The sequence below is a fragment of the Spea bombifrons genome, chromosome 6, assembly GCF_027358695.1.
Source record: "Spea bombifrons isolate aSpeBom1 chromosome 6, aSpeBom1.2.pri, whole genome shotgun sequence".
Taxonomy (NCBI): Eukaryota; Metazoa; Chordata; class Amphibia; order Anura; family Pelobatidae; genus Spea; species Spea bombifrons.
The window spans coordinates 9,370,001-9,386,531 of record NC_071092.1 but is presented as its reverse complement, the minus strand read 5'-3'; the positions used below and the strand labels follow the sequence as shown (position 1 = coordinate 9,386,531).

General features: G+C 41.9%; 1 protein-coding gene across 1 annotated transcript; it reads left to right on the top strand.

Moving 5' to 3' along the window:
• Positions 1-1,798: 1,798 nt before the first annotated feature.
• LRRN1 (leucine rich repeat neuronal 1) lies at positions 1,799-10,859 on the top strand. The gene is made up of 2 exons (XM_053469676.1): positions 1,799-1,825; positions 8,103-10,859. The coding sequence occupies exon 2, from the start codon at positions 8,221-8,223 to the stop codon at positions 10,375-10,377; it is 2,157 nt and encodes a 718-aa protein (XP_053325651.1). The 5' UTR covers positions 1,799-1,825; positions 8,103-8,220; the 3' UTR covers positions 10,378-10,859.
• The last annotated feature ends 5,672 nt before the right edge of the window (positions 10,860-16,531 follow it).

Here is a 16,531-nt window from a genome sequence, read left to right as displayed (position 1 = left end):
GGAATTCCCATACAGAAAAGAGGGGAAGGCGGCCGTGACATCACTAATGTATGGTAGGATAACCCTGTCTGCCTTTTCGACAGGTGTGTAGCCACAGGCAATTGTAATATTTACACCCCCTTAATATAGAAAACCGTTATCCTTTAGGGTTACAATCCCACTGTCATTTAATTAATTAATTTAACCAATGAAACAATTAAAATGATGATTATGTAGCAATAAACAATGTGTAGGTGGTCTGTTTTTTGTGCTTATTGCTTTTGCGTTGCTTACGATGTAAGCATGTCTCGAGTGGCTTTGGAGGATGGACTGTGAGGAGCTCTTTCCTTGATCCGGATGTCACAAAGGCATTCGGTGTCAGGCAAGCATTGAAGGGCTTTAGACGGGGGACATACATGTGATGCCCAGTGTCATTCACGGTGCTAATGGGCTTGGGAGAACGGTTGCCCTCAGTGCGAGGGTCTGATTTTGAGATGCAGATGTTCCGGTTGGCATTCTCTTGTGTTATATGATTTACATAGGCAGGCAAGCCATAAGCCACATATGTTATTCTCTTGGGATCCATACATCTTGGTGGTTCTTCCAGTGGACGCAGCAAATGATCACTCAATTCTAGAACCTTATACATTTAATATGAAGGGAGGGAAGATGGGGACCCTAATTACTCAAAGGACCTTTTTCAATCATAATATAGCTGTAATTGGTGGCCTCAAGTAGCAGGTAAAGTGGCCTTTAATTTATTTGGGGGGGTTTTAGGTGTCAAAACATGACAAATATTTATACATATATTATATTATATATTTATACATACTTTTTATACTCTTCATTGTATTGTATTTATTGTATTTTCATTTACAGATCTCTTTTTGGCGTGACAGTCACATTCTCATAATTATTATTTATTGTTTTATTTAGCGCCATAATATTTAAGTAGTAACAAGTAGTTATAACATAACAATTTGACTTGCAGAAAAAAAAAACAGGCGAGCTTACGGTCTAGAGGATTTGCAATGATGTTTCAAGCGCAAAACAATTGTGGCAATAATAATAATTAATAATAAATAATAATGTATACATTGCCACAATCAAGATTTTGCCTATTTTTTGCCTGAGAATTTTTCTGCACTTGGAACGTCATTGCAAATCCGCTTAATATAGAAATTATGTTATGTCACTTATACACTATATATATATATATATATATATATATATATATATATTCTATATGTTTCAGTAAATTAGCTGTTTTTTTTCTAAAACGACCACACTATTACAAATGTGTTTTTGTATTTAATATAAATATATATATATATATATATATAATGCATGTATATATATATATACAGTAGATATAGATATATATAGAGAGTGACGGTACATACATATACGTGACTGTTTCATCCTCTCTATATGTTTATAGTATAGACGGTACTATTATCCGGTTATATTTCTTTATTGAGTGTTTATAGCAGTAAACTTCCATGTCGGGTGGTGTTCCCACGCCGGTTGGGCACCTGCCCCCTCGGTGGGGCTGCCCGGATGGCTCCTGTCCCGGTGCCCGGTCCCTCCCCACCCCCTCCTGGTCACACATGCTCCTGCCTCCCCCTCCCCATCTATTGTTCGTGGTGCAGATGGAGCTCCCGGCAGCAGCCAATCACAGCTCGGTGATCAGCTGACTCGCACTGGACTTACCCCAGGGGCAGGAGCGAGTTCGCCTCAGTCGGACCGTAGAGGCGGAGGGGAGTGCAGGAGAGCGGGGGGTGGTGAGGGTGTAGGGCAGAGTGACAGGGATGCGGTAGGGGGACCCGCTCCATCATATACAGAGGTAAGTGATACGTGTTACCTGTCCATGTCTGCAATATATTCTATACATCCCTGTATAATACTGTCTGTATACTCAGCGCTGGGTAAATTCTCCTCTCTCCCCCCTCCTTACATGATGACCTCTATGACTACAACATGTATACCGGGCACTGTATACAGTCTGTGTACACTATGCATTGTCTATATAGTCCATGTGTATCCAGATATATTGGGATACTGGCTGAAACCTTGGCAGTGTATACAGTGCTCTATACTGTCTGTATACTGGGCGTTGTGTGCACACTGTGTGTACTGAGCTCAGGGTGTGTTTACTGTCTATATACTGATCAATAGGTAGAGTCCGTATTATATACTGCGTGTGGTGTTTCTATACTGAACACTGTGTGTATTCTGTCTGTATATGTGCTGTCGATGTACTAAGCACTGTACCCCATGTGCTTTGTGTATAGGTGTCACTTTCCTGGACACTGAACTCACAGTATAGGGATCACTTATGGTTTATGTATCATGTACTGTATATACCTTTTTACATACGGCTCATTAAATATACCTTTAAAAAGTCCTTGTTAAGGGGCTTTGTGTACACGCTGCTTGTATACTGAACGCTGTGTATATACAGCCCTGTATACTGTGTACTGAACATTGCATGTGGATTGTATATACAGAGCACTGTATACAGCAGCAGGCAGGGCATATATAACGAAGGGGGTACAGTATAGACTGAAGTGCACATTTGAACCATTTGGGCACCATCAGGAATACACGGCAAACGGTCTCCTAATTTATATAAGTGTATGAGAAACTTCTTACAAACCATAAGTGCCACAAGATCAAGCATAGGCATGATGTCATCTTGTGAAAGGCTGAGGGTAATGGGAGTTGATATCTAAGAAAACCACAGTGTATAGCCTTGTCGTCCACACCCAAGTAGACTGTCACATTGCGTGCAGCCGTGGGTTTAGGATAAGTGATAGTACTTTACCTTTAAATGGCGATGTATAGAATGTACGGTATACCGGATGTATGCGTTAAAGTCCCGGACTGACCTCTGGCCATAAACCCTCTCGAGGTTATGGATTTCTCGAGATAACCTGTAATCAAGTAACGTTCTGCGTCTCCTGGAAAGTATCAAAGCATTTATGGACCTCGGAGACAGAGGTGGACGCTTCGGGACAATGTAGCCATGAATTGGGCATTTTATAAGCTCTGTAGGTTAAGGGTTCAGAGATCAGCAGGTGATCGGCATCCAACACGAGCGCTGATCCCTCTGAGCAAACGATTGAATAAATGTGACTGTGTTAGTCATCCACTGAACTAATGACGCCAGGGGGCTGTTTCCATGACCTGCTGTTACTGCATCAGTAGCCGAATGTGATCCATGCCGTATGCTAATGACCTCGGTGGTTTATACTCCACGCTCCGGTGACCTCCGGGGACTTGGCAGCGGTGATCCGGTGACAGTTTATTAGTGAACTCACTTATTAAATGGAAAAATCATAGAACCTTTCAGCAAGCAGAGCGGTGACCTGCGTTAGGATATCGCTAGACCTGCACGCTTCGTTAGTGATAATGTCAACCGTATATGTGACCTTGGGTTTTATTCTGGTGATCGGGACTATTAAAGAAATCTGTGCAGTACGGCAACGTGTCTCAGTTATTCTTTATTCTACACCAGCGGCCCCCGGCTGGTTACATTAGTTTCTATGGCAGTGGGAAAAGAGACACCGAACCGCTATATAGGTATCCTGTGGTCTCAATATTGACTGGGACAGGAGGTACTACTTGGGTTCACTATAATAGTTAGTAGTTGCACTAAGTGTTAGATTAGTAATCCGTAGTATTACAGTATTACAGCGCATTACCTATTTGATCCGTAGTATTACAGTAGCGGCCATGTGTATTACTTTAACGACAGAGTAATACAGTATTTATTAACTTATTTATTGACTTAGTGACTCTGTTACCATAGCCCCCCTCTGTATTACATTACTTGCCTTGAGTATTGCAGTACCTATCCTGGTATTTCATTAATGACCTTGAGTATTACAGTACTTATCCTGAGTGTAACATTACAGACTCTGAGTATTACAGTACTTAAACTGAGTGTAACATTACAGACTCTGAGTATTACAGTACTTATCCTGAGTGTAACATTACAGACTCTGAGTATTACAGTACTTATCCTGAGTGTAACATTACAGACTCTGAGTATTACAGTACTTATCCTGAGTGTAACATTACAGACTCTGAGTATTACAGTACTTAAACTGAGTGTAACATTATAGACTCTGTATTACAGTACTTATCCTGAGTGTAACGTTACAGACTCTGAGTATTACAGTACTTATCCTGAGTGTAACATTACTGACCTCAAGCATTACAGTAAGTATCGTGTATAATATGAGTGTCCTTGAGGATCGCTGTAGTTAATTTGTATATCACATTAATGGCCCTGAGTATTACAGTAGGAATTCCGCATTATTCTGTAATTATAGTGGATATGTTAAGTAAGACAGTAGGTATCTCTTGTATAACGTTACTAACTGTTGGGTATTACAGTAGGTATTATGTTTATTATATAGTTTTTGCGAGTAACACAGTAGATATCTCTTGTATTAGGGACCTGAGTACTAAATCTCCTGTGTATTACATTAGTAACTCTGGTTACCATACAACCTGTTCTGTGTATTACTATAGTGACCTTGAGTATTACAATAGCTGTTATGTTTGTTGCTCTAGTGTAGGTGTATTTATATGAATGTCCTCCTCCACTCCCCAGTAACCTACATCAGACTGCTGGCAGAGGGTAATGAGAGTTGCAATCCAGTAACAGCTGTCTGGACACCCCCCCCCCCCTTGTATTAGTGGTCTCAGTGTCTCTTTTCTTTTCGTAGGTAGTTTTGTCTTAGTTGTCCTGTTCTCTGATGTCTCCCATTGTGTGGGTCCCTCCTCCACTTGCTTCTGGTATTGTAAAGAGTAAGTGGGGGGGGGTTGTGTTGCCAGCTGAGGTGCAGGCTGACACCAGGCATGGCCCCCTGATTTGCCGTGATTTGCATGGTAATGAAGCTTCCCTGCCAGATGTCTCTCTGTGTTCACTCCAAGGAATTTAGAACACAGGGAGACTCGTGTGAACAAGTTCCCTTAACAGAGCGGGATAAAAGAACTGTGTGTGCAGGGAGCGTACGTCCAGCGTTCATGCTTTTAGCGCGTGTACTCTAGAGGTTTTAGAGTGTGTGTCCACTTACGAGCAGTTCTACTTTTCTGGATGCCACATAATTAAGGTGCTTTGTACAAAACATGGTCGTTTGATGTATCATGCACTGTAGTGTTGTGCATTACTAGTGATGTCCGTGTGTAGTGTACTGTTCATGTGTAGTGCGGTACGGTGTTACTGCTACGCGCATTGTCGGTACTAGGTATAGTTTTATGCACGGCACATGCTGGACACTATTCTGCTCTGCAAACTATCCTCTCTCTGCTTGTTCTCGCCTCTCCCTTTGTCAGGACTCAGAGTTCTGCAGAGCGAAGCAGAATCTATTCATTCTGCAGCGTGCTCACAGACTGCTCCCTCACACACCGTGCCAAACGCTGCCTCCTCCGCCGCCGTCACGCAGGGAGCCTGCAGCCGGCTACCTCTAACTCACACAGGGCTTGCAGCTGTCTCTTTCCCTCGCTTTCACAGATTGAAGCTGACTCCATCACCCAGTATGGGGTTAATTTGCTACCTCTCCAAACTAGCAGATCATTCACTAATAGCCGCTACACAATATCCTAAAGTAAGTCTTTTTTCCACAAAAAGGTTGCCGTTAATCACAGGCTTCGTGGGAAGTCCACCAACGAAAGCGTTACAAAAACACTTTAGCAAAACGGTAAAATGCAAACATGTACAATACATTTGGGATCAATAGGCCTGTTTTGATTGTTTCTCTGCTGACAAAGCCACTTTATGTGGTGTCAATATAGGCACTTACAAAGGGCCCGACGTTCAGCGCGATCCCCAGAGTCACGTACCACAGGAAGAATGGGTAGGCAGCTGACGGTAGTGTCAGTAAAACCAAATCTCTTTGCTAGTATTTTTGTAATTTTTAGGTTTTCCCCCGTTGACAATTCTAAATGAAAAGATTAAAGTAGCCGTCTATCCAGGGCCCAGTAGCCCCCCCCAGGGAAGCTCTGGTTCCTGTGCTGCTCACCCTGTGTGGTGGGGTCTCGGAATGCTGCAGCTTCTGGTATGATTCATTAGAGAAGATGACTTTGACGATCCACCTGGTATTTGAAGGTCAGGTGAAGAACACACCAAGAGATACATTGGAAAAACAGTATCAGCAGCGGAGCAGCGGATAATGCTGTCCTCCCGCCACAGGCTATGTACGTATGCTGTTTTGGATCTTGATTAGGGTTGCACGATGCCAGCCCTCGAGGGCTGCAAACAGGTCACAGTTTTTGGATATCCCAGCTTGAGCACAGTCATCTCAATTAAAGATTCATTAAACTGCTCGTTTTCAGAAAGGGGTACAAAGAAATCCTGGCTTATTTACAGTCCCCAAGGACTGGAGTTGTGCAACCCTGCTCAATAAGGAATGTGCTGAGAAATCACCAAGTAAATAAACACAAACATTAGCCCTTAATAGGACAGCAAACACCCCGTATATTTTAAGTACTTACATAAGTTGCTAGCCGTAGATATAATCAGTGCCAACTTTAAAGGGCCTTGGGTGACCATAAGCCCTACCACACAGAGAACTATGTTACTGCCTGGAGTGTAAGGTTGTAAGGATGGGGCAGAGATAAGCATCCTATAATGTGATCAGATGAAAGGGGATTCTGATAAAATCCAAGATATGTCTATTGTATAAACATCCAAAGAGTCAATAAACCTGTATTTGCTTCACTTGTGAAATAAGGTTCTACAGTCTTCCTGGATGGGGATGCTTCTAGGAAATGTTAAGTACATAGTTATGTTAACAAATAATGACCTGCATGTATTTTATATGCATCCGCAATTAAAGGGCTGACTGATAACCACACTGTAGGATGGTCACAGGAAGACTAGACAGACCAAAGCGATCTAATCTACCTTCAAGTTTCATGTTCTATCAGACAAGAATATGCCACATTTTGATCTCAGAGAAGGAACGTGTGGTGTTAACAGGTGATGTTAGGGGTCAGGTAGAAAGCTGAGCTATAAAGGGACTTCTGTTGACATGAGAGGTTTTGGGCAGAGGTCCTTACTGTAAAGGATGACAGTTCATTATAATGTGACCAGAAGTGGTCAGAAATTGATGGATTGAAGTTGATTATGGAAGCCCTAAGCTTTGGTTGCTCTTCTTCGTTTCTTGTTTACGTCGGTCAGAGCGGAATTTCTTACACACCAGTAAACTCTGCCCTTTCTTTGTGTAATTGCCAGATTTCTTGTGATTCGTGATACTCGTATACAGGGAATCTTTCAGATGTTGTTGTTCAGCTTGACAACTCAAGGGTAAACAGCACGCCCATCTCTGGCCTTTAAAATGGATACACGTGCAACATTCTACCAAGATGCCCCTTCTCCTATTTGTCTGATTGCCATTGTCTCCAAACTTATTTATTGCTCTGAATGCCTGGCACAGGCACACAAGCTGTGGAGCCCCTGGGGTGACAAGGTTAATATAAAGGAACAAGCATTCTCTGACCCCAGCTGTCTAATGCCACGGCCAGGGCTCCATGTGACAACCACAGCTGTCCCCTAATTTGTATATGAATAAGTAAAGGGGCCGATTGAATAAGTCCCTGTCTTGATGAGAGTCTCTATTTTATCAGTATGAAAAGGATACCCATTAAGAGTGTATATATAGCCCTGGGCCCTGTCAGCATGGGGGCATTATTAGTGGTAAATCCTGAGTTCCTGACACAAGAAAGTCCCAGCAGACCTAATCCTTTTTAGTTGTGTGTTTCTTTTTAGTGCAATATTCAAGTTTAAAGATTGACATAATTAAAATAAGTGGTTTGTGTGACTATTACCTAAACAGGGCTTCACGTGCAAAAAAAACATACAAAATGTTTTGTTTGGTAGACATTGTGGACTCAAAAATGGAACATAATAGTCGTAGCGCATACCACGCTCATAGTTAATCTCTGGCTTCTCATCTACATACAACTTTTTACATAGCACATATACTCACACGCCATATACATACAGATTTTGTTTAATTATACTGGTGTAGGGAGGGCATAGTGTTCATTAACACCTTTTATTGTTTGTTTTTTTAACCATGTTTTTTTTTATCCATTTTCTGTTCCAGGTGCTGCCAGATTCAGCCTATCTGGATTTATTTAAATAGAAGACGTGAAGAATCGGTAGAAGACTTGTTTTTTCTGCCTTTCTGAAATCTGGGAACTAGGGGGGATACAAGTCTTGACATGGCTCGGATAAACATCTTTGTCCTGACTGCTTGTCAGCTGGTAATTGGACTCCTCTCTAGCTCATTAACTGAAACTTCATCATCAACGAATGAATGTCCTCAGCTATGTGTTTGTGAGATCCGTCCCTGGTTTACCCCACAGTCAACATACCGAGAAGCCATAACTGTTGACTGCAATGACCTTCGTTTAACTCGGATTCCAGAGAACCTTTCTGCAGATACCCAGGTGCTTTTGCTACAAAGCAACAACATAGCAAGGACCAATGGAGAATTACAGAGACTTGTGAATCTTACAGAATTAGACCTATCCCAGAACAACTTCACTTCCATTCAGGATGTGGGGCTTTCCAATCTAAGTCAACTTACAACTTTACATTTGGAGGAAAACCAAGTGTTTGAGATGCCTGACAATTGCTTAAAAGACTTGAACAACTTACAGGAGCTCTACATAAATCACAACCAGCTTATCTCCATCTCACCTAGTGCCTTTGCTGGACTACACAATTTACTGAGACTGCACCTCAACTCGAACAAGCTCCGTATGATTGACAGCCGTTGGTTTGAATCTACCCCTAACCTGGAGATCCTGATGATTGGAGAAAATCCAGTAATTGGCATCTTGGACATGAATTTCCGACCTTTGGGAAATTTGCGAAGTCTGGTTCTGGCTGGGATGTACTTGAGTGATATCCCAGGGAATGCCCTGCTTGGTTTGGATAACTTAGAGAGCCTTTCATTCTATGATAACAAGCTGAGCCGAGTTCCTCAGCTAGCTCTTCAGAAAGTACCCAACCTTAAGTTCTTAGACCTTAATAAAAACCCAATCCGAAAGATTCAAGAAGGAGACTTTAAAAACATGCTTCGTTTAAAAGAGCTGGGAATCAACAACATGGCCGAGCTGGTGTCTCTGGATCGCTATGCACTGGACAATCTTCCCGAGCTGACTAAGCTGGAAGCTACCAATAACCCAAAGCTCTCCTATATCCATCGATTCGCTTTTCGGAATGTGCCTACACTGGAGAGCTTGATGTTAAACAACAATGCACTGAACTCTGTTTATCATGGGACGGTGGAGTCCCTCCCGAACCTTAGAGAGATAAGTGTCCACACTAACCCTCTGCGATGTGATTGTGTTCTACACTGGATGGGTTCCAATCAAACGACTATCCGTTTCATGGAGCCACTCTCTATGTTTTGTGCACTTCCACCAGAGTATCGTGGGCAGCCGGTGAAAGAGGCAGTGGCCCAGGACCCTGCAGGAGAACAGTGTCTTCCTATGATTTCTCAAGATACCTTCCCTAGCCATCTCAACCTAGACCTAGGAATGACAGTCACTCTTGATTGCCGGGCAATGGCAGAGCCTGAACCAGAAATCTATTGGGTGACCCCGTTGGGACATAAGGTGACCACGGAGACCCTCTCTGACAAGTATCGTCTAAGCGAGGAGGGAACATTGCAGATTTCCAATGTGCAAGTTGAGGATTCTGGACGTTACACATGTGTGGCACAAAATTCCGAAGGGGCAGACACAAGGGTAGCCACATTAAGAGTAAACGGAACCCTGCTGGATGGAACCCAAGCCCTTAGGCTATATGTCCAACAGGCTGAGTCCAGCTCCATTTTGGTGTCCTGGAAGGTTAGCTCCAATGTTTTTGCTTCTAACCTGAAATGGTCATCAGCCACCATGAAAATTGATAACCCACACATTACTTATACAGCCCGTGTCCCAGCTGATGTTCACGAATACAACTTGACACATCTTCAGCCAGCCACCGAGTACGAAGTGTGCCTGACTGTGTCTGGCCTACATCAGCAGGCTCAGCGCGCCTGCCTAAACGTCACCACTAAAAGCACATCATACTCGCTGACTGTCAGTGACCAGGAGACCAGTGCCGCCCTGGCTGCTGTGATGGGCTCCCTCTTTGCCCTCATCAGTTTTGCTTCAGTTTCCATTTACGCAGCCAAAAGGTTCCAGAGAAAAAACTATCGTCACTCTCTAAAGAAGTACATGCAGAAAACATCATCGATCCCACTGAATGAGCTTTACCCTCCACTCATCAGTCTGTGGGAGGGAGACAATGAGAAGGATAAAGAAGGGGCAACAGAGTCGAAAGCTTCCCAAGTGGACACGTCACAAAGCTATTACATGTGGTAACCCACAGAATGGAGATAATATAATGGAGCACAAGATTTGTCGAACACTCATTTTTTCTGACCTTTGCGCTCTGTTTTTCTTCTGTTCCTCTGTTTATTGAGTTTAGATGCAAGTACATACATGGCCTTGCCAAAATAAGGGAAACCACTTTAGATCTCGGAGTTCCTTGTGCAAGGCTAGAATAAGTATACATTGCTCACATCCCAAATTGAAAATGTTTTTCAGTTACACCATAATTGAGCTTCAGTTTACCGTAAGGTCGTGTGTCGACCATATTTACAATTATTAATAATTAACAAATTCCTCTTGGTAAGATGTATCGTTTTTTCAAACATGAAATAATTTTGTCAATTTTCTTATTTTCTGATGTTCTTCTGGAAGCTTTATTTCTGAGCGTTGACTGTTGTATTCACGGGGGGGGACCCATAGCGACAGATAAAAATATAAATTGTTAACTTGGATATAAAGATATGCAAAGAGTAAAACCTCAGCAGGTTTCTTATATTTTGGCTGGGCAGTGTAAATACTGCGGGAGGAAGATGCATTTCTGCCATTCCTGTCTTGGCAGAAGTTATATTTCGGACTGGAATATTATGATTTTTTTTTTATTTTTTTTTTTTTTAGTATAGCGTATCGCAACTTTATTTGGAGTGATTTTTTTTCTCCTAATTTCAGATGTAATTCCTCTGTTACCGAAAGGGTTTTGTTATTTCCAAAGGGCTGATTTTACTGACATGGCAGCCTCAAGTGTGAACGCTTGTTACAGTGGCTTAAAAAAGCCGCAAAGCAAAGACCCCCAGAACGCGAGGATACGTCTTTTGCCAAACAAGTGAACTGACTGTATTGTTGTATCAACTTATTCTCTGGAATTTTTGGACTGATCGGGGAACAGAAGTCTGACCGTCTTTTGTAGCTGAAGATGAAGCTTCGTAGTCAAGCTGTGCTAGCAATACACCTTTCATTGACCCTGCACTATGGAGTGATGTCGTGTAGAAATGTTTTATCACCCCACTGATCACAGCATTCCATGTGAGTGACAAGAGACACCTTGTAAAGATCTCATTTCTTGTTAGGTCTTAGGATTTTACGTTTTCTTACACAAGCATAGCATTACATGGTGCATAGAGACCTCAGGAAGAGATCACCTTGACTCCGTTTCATTGTTACCGCATGTCAACTTCCTCAGTTGAGGTTTCATCCTGGGGACAGAGACCACCTTCAGCATGTCACCTACCTTGTTAAAGCACAACCTTAGTCCTTCCTGCCGATGTTGTACACATTAGAGGACGTAGCGTATCACCCAATTCAAAATGAATTCTAATACAGAGTATTGATATAGAACATAGTGTCACTTTATTCTGTACAAAGTAATGTTTTCTATATCAGAATAAACTTGGTTTTTTTCACACTGCGTTGAATGAGAGTCTTAATTTCTTACTAGGATCAGCAAAGCGTTGTTTGCCAGACAGTAGGTAGCACTGGCAGATCTACCGCGCATGTGGTCTGGTCACGCACACACTAGTGGAACATCAGCCTGAAATGGGATGGAGCCAATTGGCTACCAATCAGCAGATAAAGTGAAATGTGACTATAAGACTGTAACAGTAAAGACATGTAACAGCGAAAACATACCATGGTTCAATGCAGGGCCGCATCATACACAACTTTTAAGGGTCAAAGAGAAAAAAAGAACAGTCTTGGAGGAAATACAGATATCCCTTAATTGGCTTTATTATACCTTTAGTAGAGAATTCTAATTAGATATCCAGCAGTTTAGCTGCCCCATAGTGTGCAGCCTAGCCTTTTAATTGGCCAATGCCGGTAATTTAAAGGTCTAGTGATTCAAAAAAATCATTATTTTACCTTGGCATATATCAATAAAAATGTAATTTTATCTGAAACAAAATACTTTGTGTTATCTAATAAACATACTCTTCAGAGTATACAGGATCTCCTGCTCAAATTATAACAGCTGCTCGTGTCTGACCAGTGGAACTTTTAACTGCCCCTCTGCCCTGTGGCTATGCCACCCCACATCATGGCATCATGATCAATAATAAACCACAGTCTTTCACTTTAACACAGGTTCACAACTATTTAACTTTCACCGGCACCTACATCGGCATGTATAGCCAAAAACTGTGTGTTGTCACAAACATGCAAGGGTTAATACGCCCATGCGCTACTGAGAATGGGGTGGTTCGTGTATCTGAAAATATATTCTTCATTGCTAAAGTCTACTCTTTTCATAGTAGCTGTCAAAATCATTGACTAATTATAAGTAGCTCAAACTAATTTTAACACTGAGGACCTCTGCCCATAAACGTCCCGATCTAAAACAAGGGCAACTTAATAAATCTGCAGGTTGGACCGTTGTGGATCTATTCTTGTTTTTGACGGGCGATGGTATATTCCTACAAGAATGCAAAATATAACCAGTTTTTATTGTTCCAAGATCTATTCTATCATTATTGAACTCTTGCAGCTCCATGGTGGGAAGTTTTCTTCCCTGCCTCTTAAATCCGCGTGTCAACCATGGTCATGATAAAATACTGTATAAAATACTGCTGTTCTACCTGAAAGGTATAGTTATAGTTATATCACAGGCTAGATTCTGCTCCGGAAAATCCTCAATGTGTCGGCGTTTGTCACCAGTAATTGTGGTCTACGAACCAACAGCGGTCATCAGGGCGACACAAGGGGTGTGAAAGCATGAGCTTTGGAGACTTCGTCTATGCAGAAGAATGAAAAGTGGGATCAGTCACAGATTTTTAATATGGTTTTAAATTTGGGAAATTAACAGGATAATAAATCCGCATCCAAGGCAACAATTGGCCAATTTAGTCTTCCATTTTTTCTGATGTAAGGACTCAGGTCTTAATCAGTCCTTGGTCTCGTCTTAGATTCAGGATAGGTTTATGTCTATCCCATGCATGTTTAAATTCCCTCACTGTATTAGCCTCTTGTGATGGGAGGTTGTTCTATCTATCTACCACCTTCTCAATAATGAAAATCTTCCTTACATTACATCTAAACCTAAGTATTTACTATGCCAGGGGTGTAAGAACCCTCTTGCTTGAGGAGGTACGAAGGATGCCGTCATGTAGAGGTAGAAGAATGTCCTGCTTCTCTTATACTAATGGAGCAGTTGATCTCGGTGATGTTGCTTTTGGATTGATCTGGTGAACTCTTGGGAGGGGGATTGGTACCCATTATGTCTTTGGTTCTTCCATCCATGCCCAGTGGCAATATCACTGGAGAATCTTCTGTGTGGGTGACTGACAATGGGTGGGTTTTGGCTACATTCTCTGTAAGCTTGTAGGGCTATTTTTTAATTCAAGGCTGTAAAAATGGACAAAGATCCTTTGAGGAAGCAGATCAATAGAGTAAAATCTATGGCCCCCGCTGCAGCATTTATCTTTGTTTACGCTATTGTTCAGCGGTGGATATTGAGAGCTTGCTGGCTTTTGTGTTTCTGTTATCTCCCCTAAGAGCTTTCACACACCCTAAATAAAGAGATAAGACCTGCAGCCTTCATCCATCAATGTGACGGCCGAACGAGGGACCTGATAAATCTGCTCTTTGTCCGAGAATACAGAAACACCAAACGCGTTTTATTAGAGATTTATTACAGAAATCTCAGCCCAGGAGCCGGACACAGTCTCGGAGCCGGTGGTGACTGCTGAGAGAGTTCGAGATCTGCTGGGCGCAAGTCATGTATATCAAATATAATAATATTTAAGCTGATGAAAGGGAGGGTAGCTCAGACAAAGGGGTCTGAATAGGGGTCCGGCAAATCCTGAATTTTGGAATAATTACAAATAGAGTGAGCATTTTTAAATTAAATTCATATTTTATTGAAAGATAGAAAAATGAACAAAATATGGACATGTAATGCATGGCTGGAACTCGGTGACTCAGTCTCAGGCTGCAGCAGCATCAGCGAGATAGCCTCAAACTTCACCTTTCCATGGTGGTTTTGTGTGCCTCCAAGGGCTATGAAGCGCATGTACCATGGCCATGGGAGGAATGGGCACATGGCTCTGCTGATGACACGGATCACATTCGCATTAGTCAGCGCTGATTCGAGCCGCGACGTCCTCTTTCTGCTGACTCAAAAGGTTTCGAATTGACAGAGCAGATTTCATTTGAATCTTCACTGAAGAATTTGAAAGTTGAAGCTTCATAGGACCCTAGGTTTATTCGCTAAACACAGTGGACGTATTGTAGTTGTTAAATGTAAAATGCCTTGTTATATCAGCGAAACTTAATGAAAGTCACTTCGTTGATTGAAACGCAAGGGCCTGGTCCCGAAATGATGCATAGGACAACCAAAAGGCTACCCTGACCATAAGACATGACCAAGAACCCAATAAAGGTTTGACACTTTTATAGCAGGACAAAATGGGCTGAAGGGTTCGTATATGCCGTCAAGTTCTATGTCTATTGTACATTGTAGCAGCGCATGTTAATTATACTTGCGACATAGCAATCATACACTTATGGATCTCCGGAACTGGTGGAAGCATAGCCTGGGGATCATGGGGACTGTCATGGCTATTTCATCCTTAAATACAATGGTTGGAGCATAGGGTAATTTACATACATGTCATGCATGATCCATGAGCTGTCCATGGTACTGAATACCATTATGAACAGTGCGTCTATGTTTTACCATAGATCCGATAAGATACAGCTACAAAACCGCACCATAAACAATGTGTGTATATGGCACACTCATTGCCCCCCGATGAATCAGAGGGTTGGGTATTCATACACACTTTTATTGTACCAAATTCCTTTCCAAGATCTCCCTTGATGATAAAAGGATGCCTCATCCTCAAACCTTGGAACACGTGACATATCCTTGGGCCATGAGAAACGTAATTAAGTACATTCTGAAACATATGGGAAATATGTGCTAAATTTATTTCTATTCCCAGAGGTGTCAAACGTCCTTGTATCCTTAATTCAGTCTGGATAATAACATCAATCCTTACCGGTGAAGAACAAAATGAGTAGATCAGGTGGAGGTTATTTATATGTTAAAAAAACATATTTATATGTTAAAAAGTTATATGTTAAAAAGCATGTTTGCATATTTGATATTTTTATATATTTTATATATATATATATCATATAATGTGTATATAGTATATCTGCAGTTCTTCTATTAAGCAATATTAACATAGATTTAGCATATACACTTGTCTGATCAGCTATATGGAAGTCATGTGATAAGAGTGATATGTATAGAACTTCTTATGTGAGCAGAGCTTTTCTCTCCTCTTTTTTTTTGCACCTTGAAATATCTTTTTTTTTTGTGGTTTTGAGAAGGTGTGAGCATGCCTCTGTGGCCAGGGTGGTAGAACTATATCAGAGCTATACAGAATCTATACCGAATCTATACCGGAGCTATACCAGAGCTATACTGAATCTATACCGGAGCTATACCGAATCTATACCGGAGCTATACCGGAGCTATAACAGAGCTATACTGAATCTATACCGGAGCTATACCGAATCTATACCGGAGCTATACCGGAGCTATAACAGAGCTATACTGAATCTATACCGGAGCTATACCGAATCTATACCAGAGCTATACCGAATCTATACCAGAGCTATACCAGAGCTATACTGAATCTATACCGGAGCTATACCAGAGCTATACCAGAGCTATACCGAATCTATACCGGAGCTATACCGAATCTATACCGGAGCTATACCGAATCTATACCAGAGCTATACCGGAGCTATACCGAATCTATACCGGAGCTATACCAGAGCTATACCAGAGCTATACCGAATCTATACCGGAGCTATACCGAATCTATACCGGAGCTATACCAGAGCTATACCGGAGCTATACCGAATCTATACCGGAGCTATACCAGAGCTATACCAGAGCTATACCGAATCTATACCGGAGCTATACCGAATCTATACCGGAGCTATACCAGAGCTATACCGGAGCTATACCGAATCTATACCGGAGCTATACCAGAGCTATACCGAATCTATACCGGAGCTATACCGAATTTATACCGGAGCTATACCAGAGCTATACCGAATCTATACCGGAGCTATACCAGAGCTATACCGAATCTATACCAGAACTATACCGCATCTATACCGAATCTATACCAGAGCT